Source organism: Pseudoliparis swirei, chromosome 3 (assembly GCF_029220125.1).
Source record: "Pseudoliparis swirei isolate HS2019 ecotype Mariana Trench chromosome 3, NWPU_hadal_v1, whole genome shotgun sequence".
In the NCBI taxonomy this organism is placed as follows: Eukaryota; Metazoa; Chordata; class Actinopteri; order Perciformes; family Liparidae; genus Pseudoliparis; species Pseudoliparis swirei.
The window spans coordinates 20593405-20610657 of NC_079390.1; the positions used below are offsets into that span (position 1 = coordinate 20593405).

General features: G+C 40.6%; 2 protein-coding genes and 1 long non-coding RNA gene across 4 annotated transcripts in view; 1 reads left to right on the forward strand and 2 right to left on the reverse strand.

Moving 5' to 3' along the window:
- si:dkey-183i3.6 (LAT2 domain-containing protein) overlaps positions 1-17253 on the forward strand; it is a 34386-nt gene that overhangs the window by 8738 nt on the left and 8395 nt on the right. The window lies entirely within an intron of this gene.
- Positions 167-12351, reverse strand: kctd7 (potassium channel tetramerization domain containing 7). Of its 2 annotated transcripts, XM_056411783.1 has the most exons (5): positions 11911-12351; positions 10008-10177; positions 6002-6180; positions 3864-4236; positions 167-436 (listed from the first exon to the last, which is right to left on the reverse strand). In XM_056411783.1, exons 1-5 carry the CDS (start codon positions 12223-12225, stop codon positions 433-435), a joined length of 1041 nt encoding a protein of 346 aa, XP_056267758.1. In that variant the 5' UTR covers positions 12226-12351; the 3' UTR covers positions 167-432. The 2 variants fall into 2 exon arrangements, with proteins under 2 accessions (XP_056267758.1, XP_056267759.1); XM_056411784.1 differs by lacking the exon at positions 167-436 and having other exon boundaries at positions 3860-4236.
- On the reverse strand, positions 597-3857 carry LOC130191983 (uncharacterized). Its single transcript, XR_008831309.1, has 2 exons — positions 3294-3857; positions 597-2185 (listed from the first exon to the last, which is right to left on the reverse strand). It is a non-coding gene; the product is annotated as an uncharacterized LOC130191983 (long non-coding RNA).

Genomic DNA, 17253 nt, shown 5'->3' on the forward strand with positions numbered 1-17253 from the left:
AATGCAACAATAGATTAATAATTAATAATAAAACATGTATAATGAATAATAAGTGTAGGTGAACAAAAATGGAGAAATAAATGTTTGATTATCAACTTGTATTTATTTATCTATCCATGTATTTATTTATTTCAGCATTTAATTATTCTGCATTCAAACATTTATAGAGTAAATTATTTATTCCTGTATTCATTCATTAAATTATGTATACATGTATTCATTGTATGTACATGATTTGTCACCCATTGCTTAACAGCTGTGAGTATTTATTTGCTTTGTTATATTTGTAATGATCATTTAGTGGGCGTGGCTGTGGAGGGCTGTCGTTAGATGACCCACCGGGCCTTGAAGGGCTCAGACTGGGTTGGAGCTCTCCGTGGTGCTGGCTTCCAGTTCACGTCAGTGGGGACTTAACACATCTCACCTTTAACTTCACCTGTTGGTTAGCACATTTTATTAAGTTGTGTTAATTGGGTCTCTCTGAGGCTGCACTTCACAATAAATAATAACAATGATGTGTTAACATGGTCACAGTGACAATACAGTAACGCGTCAAACTGAAGAACTCATGTTGATGATAGAGAAAAAGTCAGAGGATCAATTAAGTGATTATGATTTATTGTGTGGAAACCACCGATATATGTTGCAAAATATATCAATAAGCAGAACCAGCATGTTCTGGTAAATAACAACTAACTTTCTAGATACAGTGATGACCTCTGACTCTGGATGTAACTCTTGGAATGTAATTTTTTTCATTTCCCCACTGTGAGACGAATAAAGGAATAAATCATATCATATCATATACTTATATATATATATACTTATATATATATATAATATAGTAGACACTCTGTTCTCATACAATAATCCAATTTTAAATATTTAGTTCTGAGCGAAAGGTTCAATGTTTAGAACAATCGGCGTTCTAATCAAATGTGAATATTTACAATAATGGGAGCTGTAAACTTTTGTTTTCTATCTCGTCTTCTATCAAAATTGCTTTTTTGATCTGGGATCAGAGTTGTTCTACACTGTGGTGTTACTGGTTCTACTTCTTCCACCACAGCTTCCTGCTGACACCTTCCAGCTGTTGCTCTTCAGTGACATTTTGAGGCAATTTAATAGATTACCTTTCACTTCCCCTGCTTATGTCACGGTACAAATCTGTGAAAAGAGTTCCAGATGCTTATATAAAATAAAAGGGGCACACTGTAAAAGCATTTAACAGTTTTTTTGTTTTTTTTACTTTGACCATAAATAATAAAAAATAACATTTGTCTGTTTCACAGCAATCAAACTGAACCCAAATAATACGATAGAACTGTAGCTTCCTAGAAGCGAACAGGAACAGATGAATAACAATATAAAAAGAGCGCAAACATAACAGTGTACACAAAGATTAGCAGCGTTGCATCTCTCCCGCAATAAAATAAGCGTGTTATAGATGTACTGCGCTGTCGCTTTCTATCGTTGTTTATCAAATATTTTCCCTTGAGGTAAAACAAAATCATATTTACTGGTTACAATCACAAAGTGCTTCGACTTCATTATCAAGTACAGTAGGAAAAAAACATTTAACTGAAAGGTGGAATGAAGTGTGACAGTAAAGAATAATTATTGATTCTCGGTGACAGTGACAATAATAGATATTAGACTTTTTTTTTTGTATTTCATCTGCAAATTTTATATTACTGTGCAAAAACTTCAGCGACCTTCAATCAGCTTTGAGTAAAATGTGAAGACCGACCAAATGGATACCACCCGAACACTTCTCACATCTTTAAAAACAAGCTCCTCAGGAGGTTGCATAATTAAAATAGACTCTGTTAATCCAAAAAGGAACAGGTTAAACAGTTGATCTGCATCCTGAAATACAACTTATTCCTAAAATATACAGATTTGTATTCAGACTCTACTTACTTACAATATTCAATATTTACTGTAATGTCATTTCTTTGCTCTGGAAATGTGGTGAGACGGTTCTGAACCCAATCACATACACATCCAGGTCAGGGCAAAACAAGGAACTTAAGGTAATAAATAAAACGTTATAATAATATTTATAATAATATAGTGAGGACGATGGGTGGGATTTACTTAACGCTCATGTGTCCCACTTCTCAGGCTGGAGATCTTTTGCACAATCCTTCGTCAATGTGTCTTCAACTCCAAGAAACAGTCACTGTAGTTTTGACAAGTTGGAAGGAGAAAAAAAAGAAGGTTTGATGTCTAAAAAGACACATTTTGGGACAAAGTTAAAGGACGACGAGATGTTTGAAAGAGGAAATATCTTTTCTCTTCCAAAGTAAAAGTTCTGTGATTCAGCTAAATGTGTATGGCCAACAATACTTGAGTCTATGAAGTAGACAAACAACTACTTTTAAGCACTATTACAAATGTTTGGCTGTTTATGACCGCCGTGGCTTCTGTTTGCTGAAGGTACTGAATACAAATTACAGCAAATTTGTTTCCGTCCGACGCTCGCCGTGTCGTCCAAGCTTCAGTTGTCCGAAGCACAGCTGTGTAAAGAAGCTGCATAATGGCCGGCCTTTCACACGGAGCTGCGGCTTTAAGCAGATTTCATTTTTACTTTGTTTTTCCTTCAACTTGCATGTAACTACAGCGACTGTGCTGGACTCAAAACCCGTCTGAAATGTACCCTAAATATCATGATTTAGACCTTTTGAATAGTTGACCCAAAAGCAGCCGGATTGTATATAGCGCTCATTCCATTTGGCTCTTTATGGTCCAGGAAAAGAGTTTTCCTATTGAATGATATCGAGAGCCCAAAAAAGTTAAAGCACATCAGCGCAAACAGCCGTTTGACAGAAGCTGCCCAAAAGACGGCAAAAACATCTGAAAATGTTTCTGAAAAATTCCCATGCAGCATTATCAGAAGCATTTCGGAGGAGGATAATCCACCCCAAAAATGCATTGGTGAACAAATATCATAGCAAAAATATTTTTGTTTGGATTTCCAAGACTTGGAGATTCGTGAAAGTAATCTCTTTTTCTGCCGTCGTTTGAAAAAGTGGTTTCGCACCGATGTGCTCTCGTTGTTCAGGTACGCCGCTCTCCTGGTCCAGCTCAAGAGTAAATGTGTTTCTGGTGCCACAGGAAGGGGATGAGGGCGATAAATTATGTTTGTTTTGGTTGAACAATTCCTGTCTCTGAACTTTACGGCAGTCCAAACCTGTGTTTTCTTTCCTCTCTTGTTTTTAAGTGTTTCCGCCTGTTCCACCTCTTCCTCATAACTGTCGGGTGTGGTCAGAAGTGTGTGTTTGACGCACCTGTAACAACACCCAACAGTGATGCCACGAGGTCCCGGAGAACACCTGTAAGTCACTGCATCAAGGTGAGACGTTAAATCACTGGAGGGCAACACATGGGCATTTAAGTGTTGCTATGCTTCTCTTTAAAGGAGAAGTGTTGCTTTGGTATTTACGCTGAGTTACCAGTTTATTAGACGTAAATCAAACTAATGCAGTCCAATACAACGGTCCTGCAGTAAAGCCCCCCTTCACGAGGTTTTGTTCCTGCTGTTTTCCATTTATGATTATTAGCAGGTCTGCTGTATGGGACGGCATTATGGGTGTTCTTAATAAACTGGCGACTCAGTTTTGTGTTATTCATTTTGAAAACAAAATAAAAAAATATTGCGGGGGGAACAGAATCCCTATATGTTGAAGCATGATTATTTTTAAAGGGTCACATTTAAGACACTAGCACAAAATATTGGCAACTTCAATACAAAAACCAATATAGGTTGAGTTGTCGTAAAAAGGGGAACGTCCGTCCTCTTGCTTTTAGGTCCCATTGCCCCCCCCCCACCACACACACACACACACACACAGCTTCACCACCACGTGATCTTGAACTCGTAGATGGGCCTCTTGCAGTAGTAATGGTTGATGAGGTGCTTGTCACAGACGCCGATGCACTGCTGCTCGGCGGTGATGCCGCGCTCCGCCAGGTCGCCGACGATGCAGTGCAGCAGGTCGTAGACGTCCGCCACCGCCTCCCAGGGGCCGAAGGAGACGTCCACCTCGCAGTGGTGCTCGAAGAGCTTGGCCTCGCTGTCCGAGCGCTCGAAGCGCAGAGAGTTAAAAAGTGGCTGCTCGTACGGCGTGATGGGCATCTCCTCCTTGTAGACGCAGATCTTCAACTTGGCAAAGCGCGCCTTCTTCTGCATCGCCCTCAGCTTGGCGATCTCCACGATATGCTCCAGATTGTCTGAAACGGAAATGACATATTATGTATCGGCTGTTTGTTTGTTTTTAATGCCGCAAAGAACGGGTTTCGTTTGAACAAAAAGGTGAATTTAGTTGTTTTTTTCCCCGACTTAAATAGAATTGTACCAATTATGTTAAACATCTGTGAACAGAGCAACGTCTGTGTGTGTTGTGTCCTGTCGCTGTGAAGCACCCGGGTCTGGGTTTGCATATACAGTCTGGAGCGTTCTCTTGTGTTGGATTCTGAATGAATTAATGAATTTACATCACTTATTGATATCGTTCCCCTTCCACGAGGACTCTCTTCAGGCCAATCAGGTGCTGCTGACAAAATTAACATTAGTTGTCATGGCATTTTTGCATTTCTGTTCCCTCTCCACTGTCGTCTCTGAACTCAATTGAATTGAGTCACAGCTCTTTTGTCCATTGTTCAATTACCACGAGGAATTCTGAATGACTGATAAATTAGTCTGCATTGGCTCATGAGACTGCAATTATTTCAGAGAACCAAAATCCTGGGCCGAATATTTTCATTAAAAAATCGCACTTCTTCTCAAATCGGAAAAACCCAAACACGAACAACCTTATTCTCAGGCTCAGCGTGACTTGCGTCTTACGAGGATATCGTTATTATCGACATCGTTTCAAAAGACGCTCCTCGTAACGACAGAAGCAGCTCGAGAATCGTCGTGTTTTTAAAGTTGTAATAAGTATCAAAGTAGTCAGAGCCGCAACGATCGGTTATCAGCTGATTGGCCGCGAACACACACACACACACACACACACACACGGAAGTTATTCAGCGTAACACAGAGCTTGCAATTTGTAACAACTGCCGGTTTTAAAATAAGTCGTGGTCGTGTGAGACGGTCCTGAAACTTAGTGCAGCTCTGGAGAAGTAAGTTAAGTAATGAATGTTTTGTGATGAACATATACGTGTCTTCAGTTCTTCATGTTGTTCCGTGTTCCAACATGTTTGTGTGCCAGACTTAAAACAAATATACACTACCGTTCAAAAGTTTGGGGTCATCCAGACAATTTCGTGTCTTCCATGAAAACTCACTTTTATTTATCAAATGAATTGAAAATTGAATAGAAAATATAGTCAAGACATTGACAAGGTTAGAAATAATGATTAATATTTGAAGTATTAATTTTGTTCTTCAAACTTCAAGCTCAAAGGAAGGCCAGTTGTATAGCTTATATCACCAGCATAACTGTTTTCAGCTGTGCTAACATAATTGCACAAGGGTTTTCTAATCAGATATTAGTCTTCTAAGGCGATTAGCAAACACAATGTACCATTAGAACACTGGAGTGATCGTTGATGGAAATGGGCCTCTATACACCTCTGGAGATATTTCATTAGAAACCAGACGTTTCCACCTAGAATAGTCATTTACCACATTAACAATGTATAGTGTGTATTTTTGATTAATGTTATCTTTATTGAAAAAACAGTGCTTTTCTTTGAAAAATAAAGACATTTCTAAGTGACCCCAAACTTTTGAACGGTAGTGTATATATATAAGAATTGTTCAAGAAAAATGCAATCGATGAATCTTAAAAAGTAGTCCCGTTAGATAGTCAAATACAAATGGCAAATAGCTAATTCTGCATTTTGAACGGTGCCAAATTTGCCAAATTGTAAACCAATCCAGGCAAATGGGAACGGGGCTCCAGCGGATGCCGTGGAACCGTCGTTCTCCGCCTCTTTAACATTCACGCGCGTGCTCTTTCTCTCCAGCACGTGGGCCTCCAGCTACCTCTGTAGTGGGGCATCAGGTCCAGGAACGCCTGCCGAACCTTCTCCCCGGTGAGCGGCTGAGTGTCCTCCAGGCGGTCCAGCAGCGGGCCCATGGCGTAGAACTGGGCCTCTCTGTGCACCGCTCGCACCCGGTCCCTGTGAGGAAGCTCCCCTTCTCGCAAGAAGTTCAGGATGTCCCTTAAAAATGGAAACAGGAACAGATCCGGTTCAAACTTTGAACCTGATGAATCCCACTTTTAGGAACTCTGCTCTGACGTCAGAGGGCTGTTTGTACACTAAGGCTGAAAGGTTTGTCGTATCGCGCCACAAAAGCTTGCTTGCCGATGTCTTCAGAGGACGACTTCATATTTCAGAGTACACTTTTATGCTTTTAGGTTGTAGAAAGTTCTTTGTACAACAATAGTTCAACCCGACTGACAACTGGAATTAACGGACGAAGAACAGACTAACTCAATATTTAGGGCCAAGTTGAGTGTCACTTACGCTTTCCTGGACTGGAAAACTGATTCAAAATCCAAGTTCCAACGGGATTCTCTTTAATTCTTCTTCTTCTTTTGGGGGCCCAAACTAATTAAATAGTAATTAATACATTTGGCATCTGAACTACACTATTTGTTTGTGAATGCAGTAACACACTTAGCCAATAGAGTAGATGTTCTGCTTCGTTGCTGCAGCTCCTAGAGGGCTTGTAAACATAGAGGGGAAAAATGAATGCAGAAAAATACAGAGAAACAAAGCTGCTGCTGCAGCGAACGAAACAACAGCGTCTGGGAAGAAGACGAGAGACACAAAAACACAAGGTTGGCTCTAAAACGCCGGTGTTTTTGTCCCACATGAAAAGGATCCTTCTGAGAGTCTGGGCTTTAGTACTTTAAATAGCTACATACCTTCCTTGTCTCATTCTGCTAGTTCGTTGTTCATAAATATTTCATACACATTCATACAGAACTGACCTCCACTCAGACGACTGCTTACATAAGTAAAACATGTTGACTCGGCTTATCACATCCATATTTAAAGTGATACGCTTTTGCCTTTTAGTCCAGACCTAAATACGCTATCAAATAATGTACAGGCGATGATGCCGACTGGCTGCGGTGATCCTCTGACAACTATTGGACAGATTGCCATGAAATTTGGTTGCGACAGTCACGTTCCCTCTGGATGAACCGCAATCATTTTGGACGTCTCTTCAAGCTAGCATGGGGAATGCTGAAAAACATTTGTTTTGTTGCAGTTACATCCCGACAGCAGCCACAAAATCAAATGCTCTGACAAAAAAATGAAATTAAATAAAGTGCAGGGTTGTAAAAGGCCCATTAAATGATTGCGTGTGCACTCTGAGTTTTCCACTAGCTGCTAGCTTGACAGCTGGGAACACTAACAACCACGGATGTTGTTTTCGCTCATGATGATGATGATGATGATGATGGAGGCCTGATGGGGCGAGCTGTCAGCTGATCGAACTCTGCGGTCTCCTCTGATGCTGACGACCCCAGCGTCAACATTTCGTCAGGTCATATTATTGTATTTTTATTTCATGAGAAAATCAAATTGACCATAAAAATTGTTATGTCGTGATTTTTTTTTTTTTTCCTGGTCACATGACGTGTGGTGAACTATCTTGGGCCATTACACCCGGAGAAATAGCTCGGGAACGCCGCTCGCTCCACGATGTTGACCCTCTGGCTTTTCGGTGGAATTCCACGCGTCTATTTTGATAGACATGAACTTGAGGGAGCAAAAAAACAACAATAAAGCTTCCTCTAATTTTAGCGGTTTTCTATGTAATGTCAGTTAATTTAGTCTTAAATGTCGTATTAACCATCATTCTCTTTTTTTTCTCTGTACTTCATGTTAATTGTTTTGTTTAAGATGTGATAAGAGATTTGAGTGTCATCCATCTCTTTACAGTTCAGTACACAGAGAAACTAAATAGTGGCTCCTGGTCAATGAATGATGCCACACATAAAAGATGCAAAGTACAAACACAAGATGCAAACATGGAGTGCAATAGGCAAAATAGAAAAGTATGAAAATAAATGAGAGATGAAGAAAAAGTAGACATGAGAGTGTACAAATATGTGTAAATAGTGCAGGAGCAGTTTGTGGGTCCCTGAGGAAATCTACTGTTTGTTGTTTTGTAATTATTAAAAAGAAGATTTTCCTCTCAGCGAAATGGGATTAGTTTCGTCTGGAGTCTGAGCGGTGAACTAAAGTTGAGGACAAAAAGTTTAGTGGAAGTACAAATCTCGGTGAAGATCTGTTGATCTCAGAAGCTGAGATGGCTAACGAGACAATGCACACAGCTCAAAATTGGTTATTAGCCGCACCTTTTTTTCCCCGTTTGCCAGTTTCAATGCAGAATGACACCACAATATAACTGCTATTATGTAATATACTGTATATAAGTCACCGGTGCAGGCATACGCCTCAACAAACAGGCACAGAAATAGATATGTAAATCAGTTTACAGCACTAACAGGAGCCAGAGAGACTCACAGATGCCTGTCGGGAAATAATGAGCTGCCGTCTGCAGATTGTGGAGTGTGAACTTTTATTATACTCAGCGTTCTCTCGCTTACCTTATATATATACAGGACTGTCTCAGAAAATTAGAATATTGTGATAAAGTTCTTTATTTTCTGTCATGCAATTAAAAAAACAAAAATGTCATGCATTCTGGATTCATTACAAATCAACTGAAATATTGCAAGCCTTTTATTCTTTTAATATTGCTGATTATGGCTTACAGCTTAAGAAAACTCTAAAATCCTATCTCATAAAATTTTAATATTTTCTCAGACCAAGTTAAAAAAAAGATTTATAACAGCTGAGTGTTTGTCAAGGCTCAGGAAACCCTTGCAGGTGTTTTGAGTTAATTAGACAATTCAAGTGATTTGTTTAATACCCTACTAGTATACTTTTTCATGATATTCTAATATTTAGAGATAGGATATTTGAGTTTTCTTAAGCTGTAAGCCATAATCAGCAATATTAAAAGAATAAAAGGCTTGCAATATTTCAGTTGATTTGTAATGAATCCAGAATGCATGACATTTTTGTTTTTTTAATTGCATTACAGAAAATAAAGAACTTCATCACAATATTCTAATTTTCTGAGACAGTCCTGTATATGTATATATATATATATATATATATATATATATGTATACATAACCCTAACCCAAACCTCACAATCTCCAACGTTTTTTTCTGACATACTCGTGAGAAAATACTTTTGCAACTGCTCCATGAACGGGTCAATAAAGGTGAAGGCAACCGTTGAAAGAGTTTGGAATCAGCTGTTGTATTGATGTTTTTCTTCTTTCCTTTAATGTGTATTTCACCAGATATAAAAACACGGGTTTAATTCAGATGTCATTATTTTGTAGTTAGAAAAGATAAATAATACAATTATTCAAACATTGTGTTTTTAATTTGTTTTCCAGGCCAGAATAATTGATGATTATATAACCAAGACGGTATATATTGAGTCTGTCAGTTTTTCTTTGGGCCTTCTACTCCAGTTTATTTAGCTTATGTCCAGTTAAAATATTTATATTTATATTGTGAAGATTGAAGAGCTTTGCTAAAGCAACACGTTGCCTATTAATATTCAAGCGTGTCATCGTCTGCATTATTGTGCACTTGACCCTGAAACAGGAACCTGTTCTGTTTAAATTACACACATTTTATTTAGTTTTACCCATAAAAGGTAATGTTTTCTATTCCTATTCACCTGTTGCTCAGAGGGATCTTTGTCTCTTTTAATTGTCAGTCTGGTTGAACCAACAGCGTTTTGTACAAAACAAATCCTTTATTAAAAAATAAATTCTACTTGTAAAGAGGACTCAACAGCATGAAAGACCTTTAGAACATATAGAGATGTCATCGCAGCGTGATTGAACATTAATGTCGATTGAATTAAAAGCATAATCCAAGCGTATTGGATATTTTTTAGCTCATTGGTCTAAAACTATCTCACACACAGTGCAACTCACGCAAAGTACGTTCCATCCCGATCGATGAAGTAGCGTCCCTCCGCATCACGCGGGATGTAGTGCCGCCCGCTGAACATGGCGGCCAACATCGTGTCCTCGTACCGCCGCAGCGTGGACAGGCGGGTGGTGAAGTACGTGCCCCCAACATTCAGAGAGATGACCTCTGGAAACTAGAGAAAATATGAATAGAAAAGTAAAACTGTAATGTTTGTTTCACACCATAAAAAAACAGAAGACATAACAGTGTGATTCAAGCAAATGTATAATATTACATATTTAAATAGAGAAAGGATGGAAAAAATAGCATATTTTACAAGAAATAAATACCTATAAGAGGATTCTCAACTACTGAATATGTTCAATAAATAATACTCTGTAAGGACAGAGAATCTTGTACACAGTTGTATTTAGTAAAGTTAATTATTATTTTAAGCCATTGATTTAAGGTAATATGACAGCTTTGTTTTTGTAATTGTATTTTTATTAATTTATATTGATTTAGGATATAAAACTTTAACTTTGCATATAAAGTAGGTTTATGTTTAAAGACGTGATCCTTGTGGTGGTTAAATGTATTAATTCCTATCCTGTATTACGTCATTACCAGTAACTTAAAGGCAAACTTTACATTTAAAAAAAAGTACAATCTAGATTTTTAAAAAAGATTTTCATAACAATTTCTAGTAATATTAAGGTAATATCTGTCAATTTTACAATAATTTAATCCATTAAAAAAGTTTATTTTTAAAATAATTTTGTATAAAGCTGCTCACTGTATACTTTTAGGACATGTAATCTTTACATTGTTGCTGTATATGTGTATCCTCTTGTGTATTGACTGGTAATACATTATATTATAGGAATTAATGTATAATATGGTGACTAGGACATACAGGTCTAAAGTAGTATCCAGTAGATCATCAGACCAAATTTAATTTTAAAAGAAATGCTAATTCAACACCTCTCTGTATTATGAAAAGAGCTTTAAAATAACCCTGTTTTTGGTTTCACTGTCACACACTACCACAGGAATAAGAGGATTATTCTGCTGTATCACATGGTCACTCATTAACTCCAGTCATGTGTCACAACTGCCAGCCAATCAGGACAGGGCCCAGCTGGCTCAACCGACCTCTGACCCCTGTATTAATAGCCATATACAGTACATATTTGGAAGAGATATAATGTTTTGTGTATAATTACAACAGTCCTGTGGAAAACTTATACAGAGTGTATTTGCACTTCCTATCGTTTTTAAACGTGTATAGTGTTGTAGAAAACAACTGTTATTTATTGACTAATACATCTTGTGTTTATGTTTGCAGTTTACCAGGGGTGGAAATGAGTATACTTGCTCAAGTACTGTGCTTGAAAAACATTGTACCTTATTCCTATACAACAAAACAACATTATTGTTATTATGAATGTATGTATTCTGCATTTTAGATTTGATTGAAAATGTAAAAAAATACAGAAAAGCCCACAGATTACGCTTGAGTGTTGTTTATTATTAGACTTACTAATGTACTTTAGTATAATAAGTATAATTGTGAGGTATATTTTAGTATTTAAATTTTCTGCAACAGTACACCGTTACTTCTACTGCACTATACACATACGTCAGACTGTGCCACACTCATTTGATAACTGTAGTTGCAGGTTTATATTATTAATACAAGATATAAATCTGCAACAACAAAAAAGGTGTATTATTATGGATTAAGGTGTATTGATTTTTTGTGTTTTTTTGTATCAGAGTATTTCTACTTCTTCCACCACTGGTGATTAATAACTGAATCCTTTAATGTGTCAAGCTAAACATCAAGTGTAGTTATCTTGTTTGTGTGCCGGTTGAACGTGATTTTACCCCGGTATAACGGTTTAGCAAAGCGGCCTGCCCTACCTCCTGCTCCGGCGTGTTGAGCGAGGAGCGGAGCGGCTTGCTGAGGGCGAAGCTCGGTGCCGGGGAGGCCGGCTTTCGGAAGTCATCCTCCGCAGCGGAGTCCGAGCTTGACATGGCATCGCCCGGTTTCTCGGTGTCCCCCGCGGCCGAGAACACCACCATCACTCTCGGCAGAGGCAGCGTCCGTCTCTCCTGAATGAACCGCCGGACCCGCGTCGTTGCGGCGGGCAGCGGGCTGAAGGACAGAGCCTGGCGGGCCCTCGCGCCGCCGCAGCCCTCGGAACCGTTGGAACCGCTCGAGCCATTCTGCTGCATGCGCGCGGCGAGCCAACTGTCGGGCGGCGGCACCAAAATCAGGGCAGGGATGGCGGCCGTAGGAGCCACAGCGCACGACTCTTTTAGTAACACTACAAAAGCCAACAACAACACCGGAGGGTGGTGCGCGAGCAGCTGCGGGAACCGAACATAACCCCCCCCCCCCCCCCCCCCCCGGCTTCAGAGCGGAAGTGGGGACGTTCCGCTTTCGTTAATTGAAAATGAAAGAACTACAAGGTCCATATTGTTTCGGGTTAACGGTCCAGCCTGCGCTCGAGCAGAGACTCGCAGCCTATCCGCGCTCGGGGCTCGTTGAGCGCTCCGTGCTGTCAGTCTCCCCGCTGATACGTATTGTGACGTCATCACGTCAAACAGCGCGCTCTTGTTGAGATAAGATATATACTTTTATTAATCCCCAAGGGGAAATTAGTTGTCTGCATTTAACCCATCCTTAGTTATTAAGGAGCAGTGGGCTGCAGTGATGCGCCCGGGAAGCAACTGGGGGTTCAGTGCCTTGCTCAAGGACACTTCGACTTGCAAAAATTAATGGGAAAAGCCAGGATCGAACCGACAACCTTGGGGTTGCAGGACGACCCCCTTACCCCACTGAACTACAGCCTGTATATTTTTCTGATTGAACTAAACTAAACTAAATTAAACTAAACTAAACTAAACTAAACTAAACTAAAGAGTTGTGAATCCCACAGAACCAAACCCACCCCGGACCCGGGATGGGGTGTAGGAGTAATCACACAAGGTGATTCTCGCCAAACCGTCCCACCCCGACAAAACCCTGCTGCTTTGCTGGAAATCACTTCTACTTATAGACTCTGGTTCGGTGCTCCGTGATGTCACTAGCGACGTCACAGAACTAAAGCGCTTTCATGTCATGTGACAATGTTTCCATGGTGACGGACAAGGCCAAGTCACAGAACCAAATCGCTTTCATGTCATGTGACAATGTTTCCATGGTGACGGACAAGGCCACGTCACAGAACCAAAGCGCTTTCATGTCATGTGACAATGTTTCCATGGTGACGGACAAGGTCACGGTGTTACTCTTTTAGTAACACTACAAAAGCCAACAACAACACCGGAGGGTGGTGCGCGAGCAGCTGCGGGAACCGAACATACCCCCCCCCTCCCCCCTTCAGGTTAACGGTCCAGCCTGCGCTCGAGCAGAGACTCGCGGTCTTTCCGCGCTCGGGGCTCGTTGAGCGCTCCGTGCTGTCAATCTCCCTGCTGATACGTACTGTGACGTCATCACGTCAAACAGCGCGCTCTTGTTGAGATAAGATATATACTTTTATTAATCCCCAAGGGGAAATTAGTTCTCTGCATTTAACCCATCCTTAGTTATTAAGGAGCAGTGGGCTGCAGTGATGCGCCCGGGAAGCAACTGGGGGTTCGGTGCCTTGCTCAAGGACACTTCGACTTGCAAAAACTAATGGGGAGAGCCGGGATCAAACCGACAACCTTGGGGTTGCAGGACGACCCCCTTACCCCACTGAGCTACAGCCTGTATTGTTTTCTGATTGAACTGAACTAAACTAAACTAAACTAAACTAAATTAAACTAAACTAAACTAAACTAAACTAAGGGGTTGTGAATCCCACAGAACCAAACCCACCCCGGACCCGGGATGAGGTGTAGGAGTAATCACACAAGGTGATTCTCGCCAAACCGTCCCACCCCGTCGCCCACCTCTCCTGTGAGATTCACAAATCCCTGCTGCTTTGCTGGAAATCACTTCTACTTATAGACTCTGGTTCGGTGCTCCGTGATGTCACTATCGATGTCACAGAACCAAAGCGCTTTCATGTCATGTGACAATGTTTCCATGGTGACGGACAAGGCCAAGGTGTTACTCTTTTAGTAACACTCCAAAAGCCAACACACTGCTCTGCATGAATTTGATTGAATAAATTAAATTTGCTGTTAATTGCACTAATTGGCCATTCAACCCAAGATTCTTGCAAAAACAGATGATTACATGCACAGGCAGACAGACACGTCTGAACCAATGACTGAGAGGAAGCTGTGAGTGCCAGAGGCAACACCACTACTTGGTTATGTTAAATACATAAAACATCATAGTTTGGCTTCAAATCACAACAAAATTCAAACAAAGCAAAAGTACTTGTGTTAGGTTGGAGCTATAAAACAACAGCGTACCCAAACACATCACCCAGCCTACAAGGACTTCCTCATAGTCCAGGCAAACTAACTTTTTCAATGGAAAAAATTGCAACAGAATTTATTTTTGCACAAAGGTCTTCTATGAAGTGTCCTGAATAACATACTAAAAGTCCTAAGAAATTAATGTTGCGGAAATAGGTTAAATATGCAAAAATCCAAGATGGCCGCCATAAATCTATAATGTCTCATATCTTCGCTATCACAAGAGATATTTTAATTATTTAAAATACTATTATACAGTTTTTGGACATAAGGAATCATTTAGAATAGGTTACGAGTTGATTGGAGGCAATCGTCATGGAAAAAAATCTGATATGACCACCAATTGGTCAGTGGCGTGCTGCAACGCAACACCAACGAAGAACAGAAGCATATTCCTAAAGCAAATGTGACCGCTGCAGACATTGCTGCTGTTGGTCGCATCAACATTCGATACTTCAAGATCACTCCAGCACTACCATCTCTTACATATCTACTAGAGATGCACCGATCACTGAAATCAGTACCTGCCGATCACCGATAAAACCGATCACCGAAATCAGTATCTGCCGATCCGATAATACCGATCACGGTGTCGATTGAAGCGTTCTATTTATTGTGTAACATTATTGCCTCGGACTATGAGGAAATACATATATAAAGCAACTAAAACATTAAAGAAATTACACATTTCTTTAAACATTTAGGACTTTTACTTTGAAAAATGTCCTAATTGATACATTAAAATTGTTTGATTGCTATTATAGGGGATTTCAGATATGTATGGAACACATCTGCATCATTCATTTCCTGGAACTCTTGGGGAAATCTATTTCCAGGACTTTTTTTAAAATACAAAAGTCTGACTTATTTTTATAAACTCTTCCTTGGTACAGTAAAAATGTTTTAATGTTAGCATAATTTAAGCTAAATCTCAGAAACGATCTATAAAGATACAAAAACAGTTCATCGTTTACTTTTATATGCTAGTGTATGATTTGTCGACATCTTATTTTGAAAAACGGATGTTGTTTCACGTGGTTCTTTCCGCTAACTTTGCAAACCCGGATGTTGTCACATAAATCCTTCCGCTAACGTTATCAAAACCCTCGCGCGCTCCCGATCGAATGCGTTTACCGTCAACATCAGTCTATAGGGGCTCAGACATGTGAGAGTCGGCTGAGTCGACCCAGTGATTCAACTCGGGGGACGGGGACGCCGCTCGGTGGTGAGGATCCCCTCTGACCTCTCACTCTGCGGCCCTCGCCGGGCGCATCGTCTCCGTTGCGATGCGCCGCGATTGAAACGTCTGATAGTTCTCGCAGATGTTACGTCATCTGATCGGCCGTTTTGAGAACGCCGTTCAAAACCGATAATGGGAATATCGATCAGATCGGTGCATCCCTAATATCTACCCCTTGTATTGTTTGAGGCAGAAGATCCAACAGCACAGCTAGATGTCTTATGGAAGAGCTCACTATTCCTTCATTCTCCAAGACAAGCATGGGCTGGTATGATGCAGATGTTGCATCATTGTCAACACCCAGGAAAGGCCACAACGATGTTCTTGCCAATGATTTCAATTCAGTATATTTTAAATAGCCCAACATCACAAATTTGCCCCAGAGAACTTTACAATCTGTACACATAGACATTTCTGAGGAGCGTAAAGACGCACGGAGGCCTGACACGAGGAAAAAGCATGACCGAAACTCAACACCTACTGTGGGTCATGTCCATACCAGCAGTCAACATCGCCAATGGCATGACGGCCCAAGAAGGAGTCAACGTTGACCGATCAAGAGAAATTGGGAAGATATTCTAGACTCCTTGGTCGCGGTATCTGTAGAAAATTATGTCTTCAGGAAAGCTGACCAGGCCACGACACCTGGATCAAGATCAACAGTGGAGGTCAAATGACAACCTGTAACGGTGGATCCACAGTTGATAATTCAGAGGTTAATAACTATCGGACAGAAGATGTTTTATCCTTATTCAAGTATGAGCTCTGCACTGTTTGAATTAGCTGCACTCCCCCTGCAGGCAAATAAGGCAACACTGGCCGATGTGCTCAGCAGTTTATGAAGGGAGAGCAACGAGAACCCAATGCAAATGTCCAGTATGTACTAGATGGTGGTGTTCTACTTCATTGCATGCCATGACCAAGCTGATCTACATCTGACAGTGTGTGTCAAATGTACGTTGCGTACGTCACACACACACGTATGGAGCTGCTGTCGTTGTCTTTTATGGGTACAAAGATGAGTCCGCAACTAAAGATGCTACACAACTGAGAAGAACAGGGGCTTGTGCTGGTGTGACAAGACACTTCGGTGGTGACATGATTCAATCAAAGAAAGAAGATTTCCTGAACACCAAAGCAAACAAGCAGCGATGCATCCATAAGCGACAAGCTGGATGGAACTGGCTGTAGCATAGACCAGGCAATGCACGACGGCGTTGCGTTAATTGTTCAAACAGCAGTTGCTTCTGCCCAAACAAAAGACACTGAACTGATCAGGGAGGACACAGACTTGCTGATTCTCCTACTGCACCATGTCAAAATGGATGCACACATGTTGTTCGTGGCACCGGAGCCGAAACAATCCACCAAGTAGAAGAGAGTTTGTTGCATAAAACAATCCAGGGAGTTGCTCGGTCGTAAACTTTGTGATCACCCGCTCTTTGTCCACGCAATTTCAGGCTGTAATACTACCTGTCGTCTGTTTGGTCTCGGGAAGGGCGTGGCACTCAAGATGATCGAGAATGACCTTGTCTTTTACAATCAGGCCAAAGTGTTCAGTCAATCTCATTCAGCAATGGAGGCGATCATTGCAGCAGGAGAGAAGG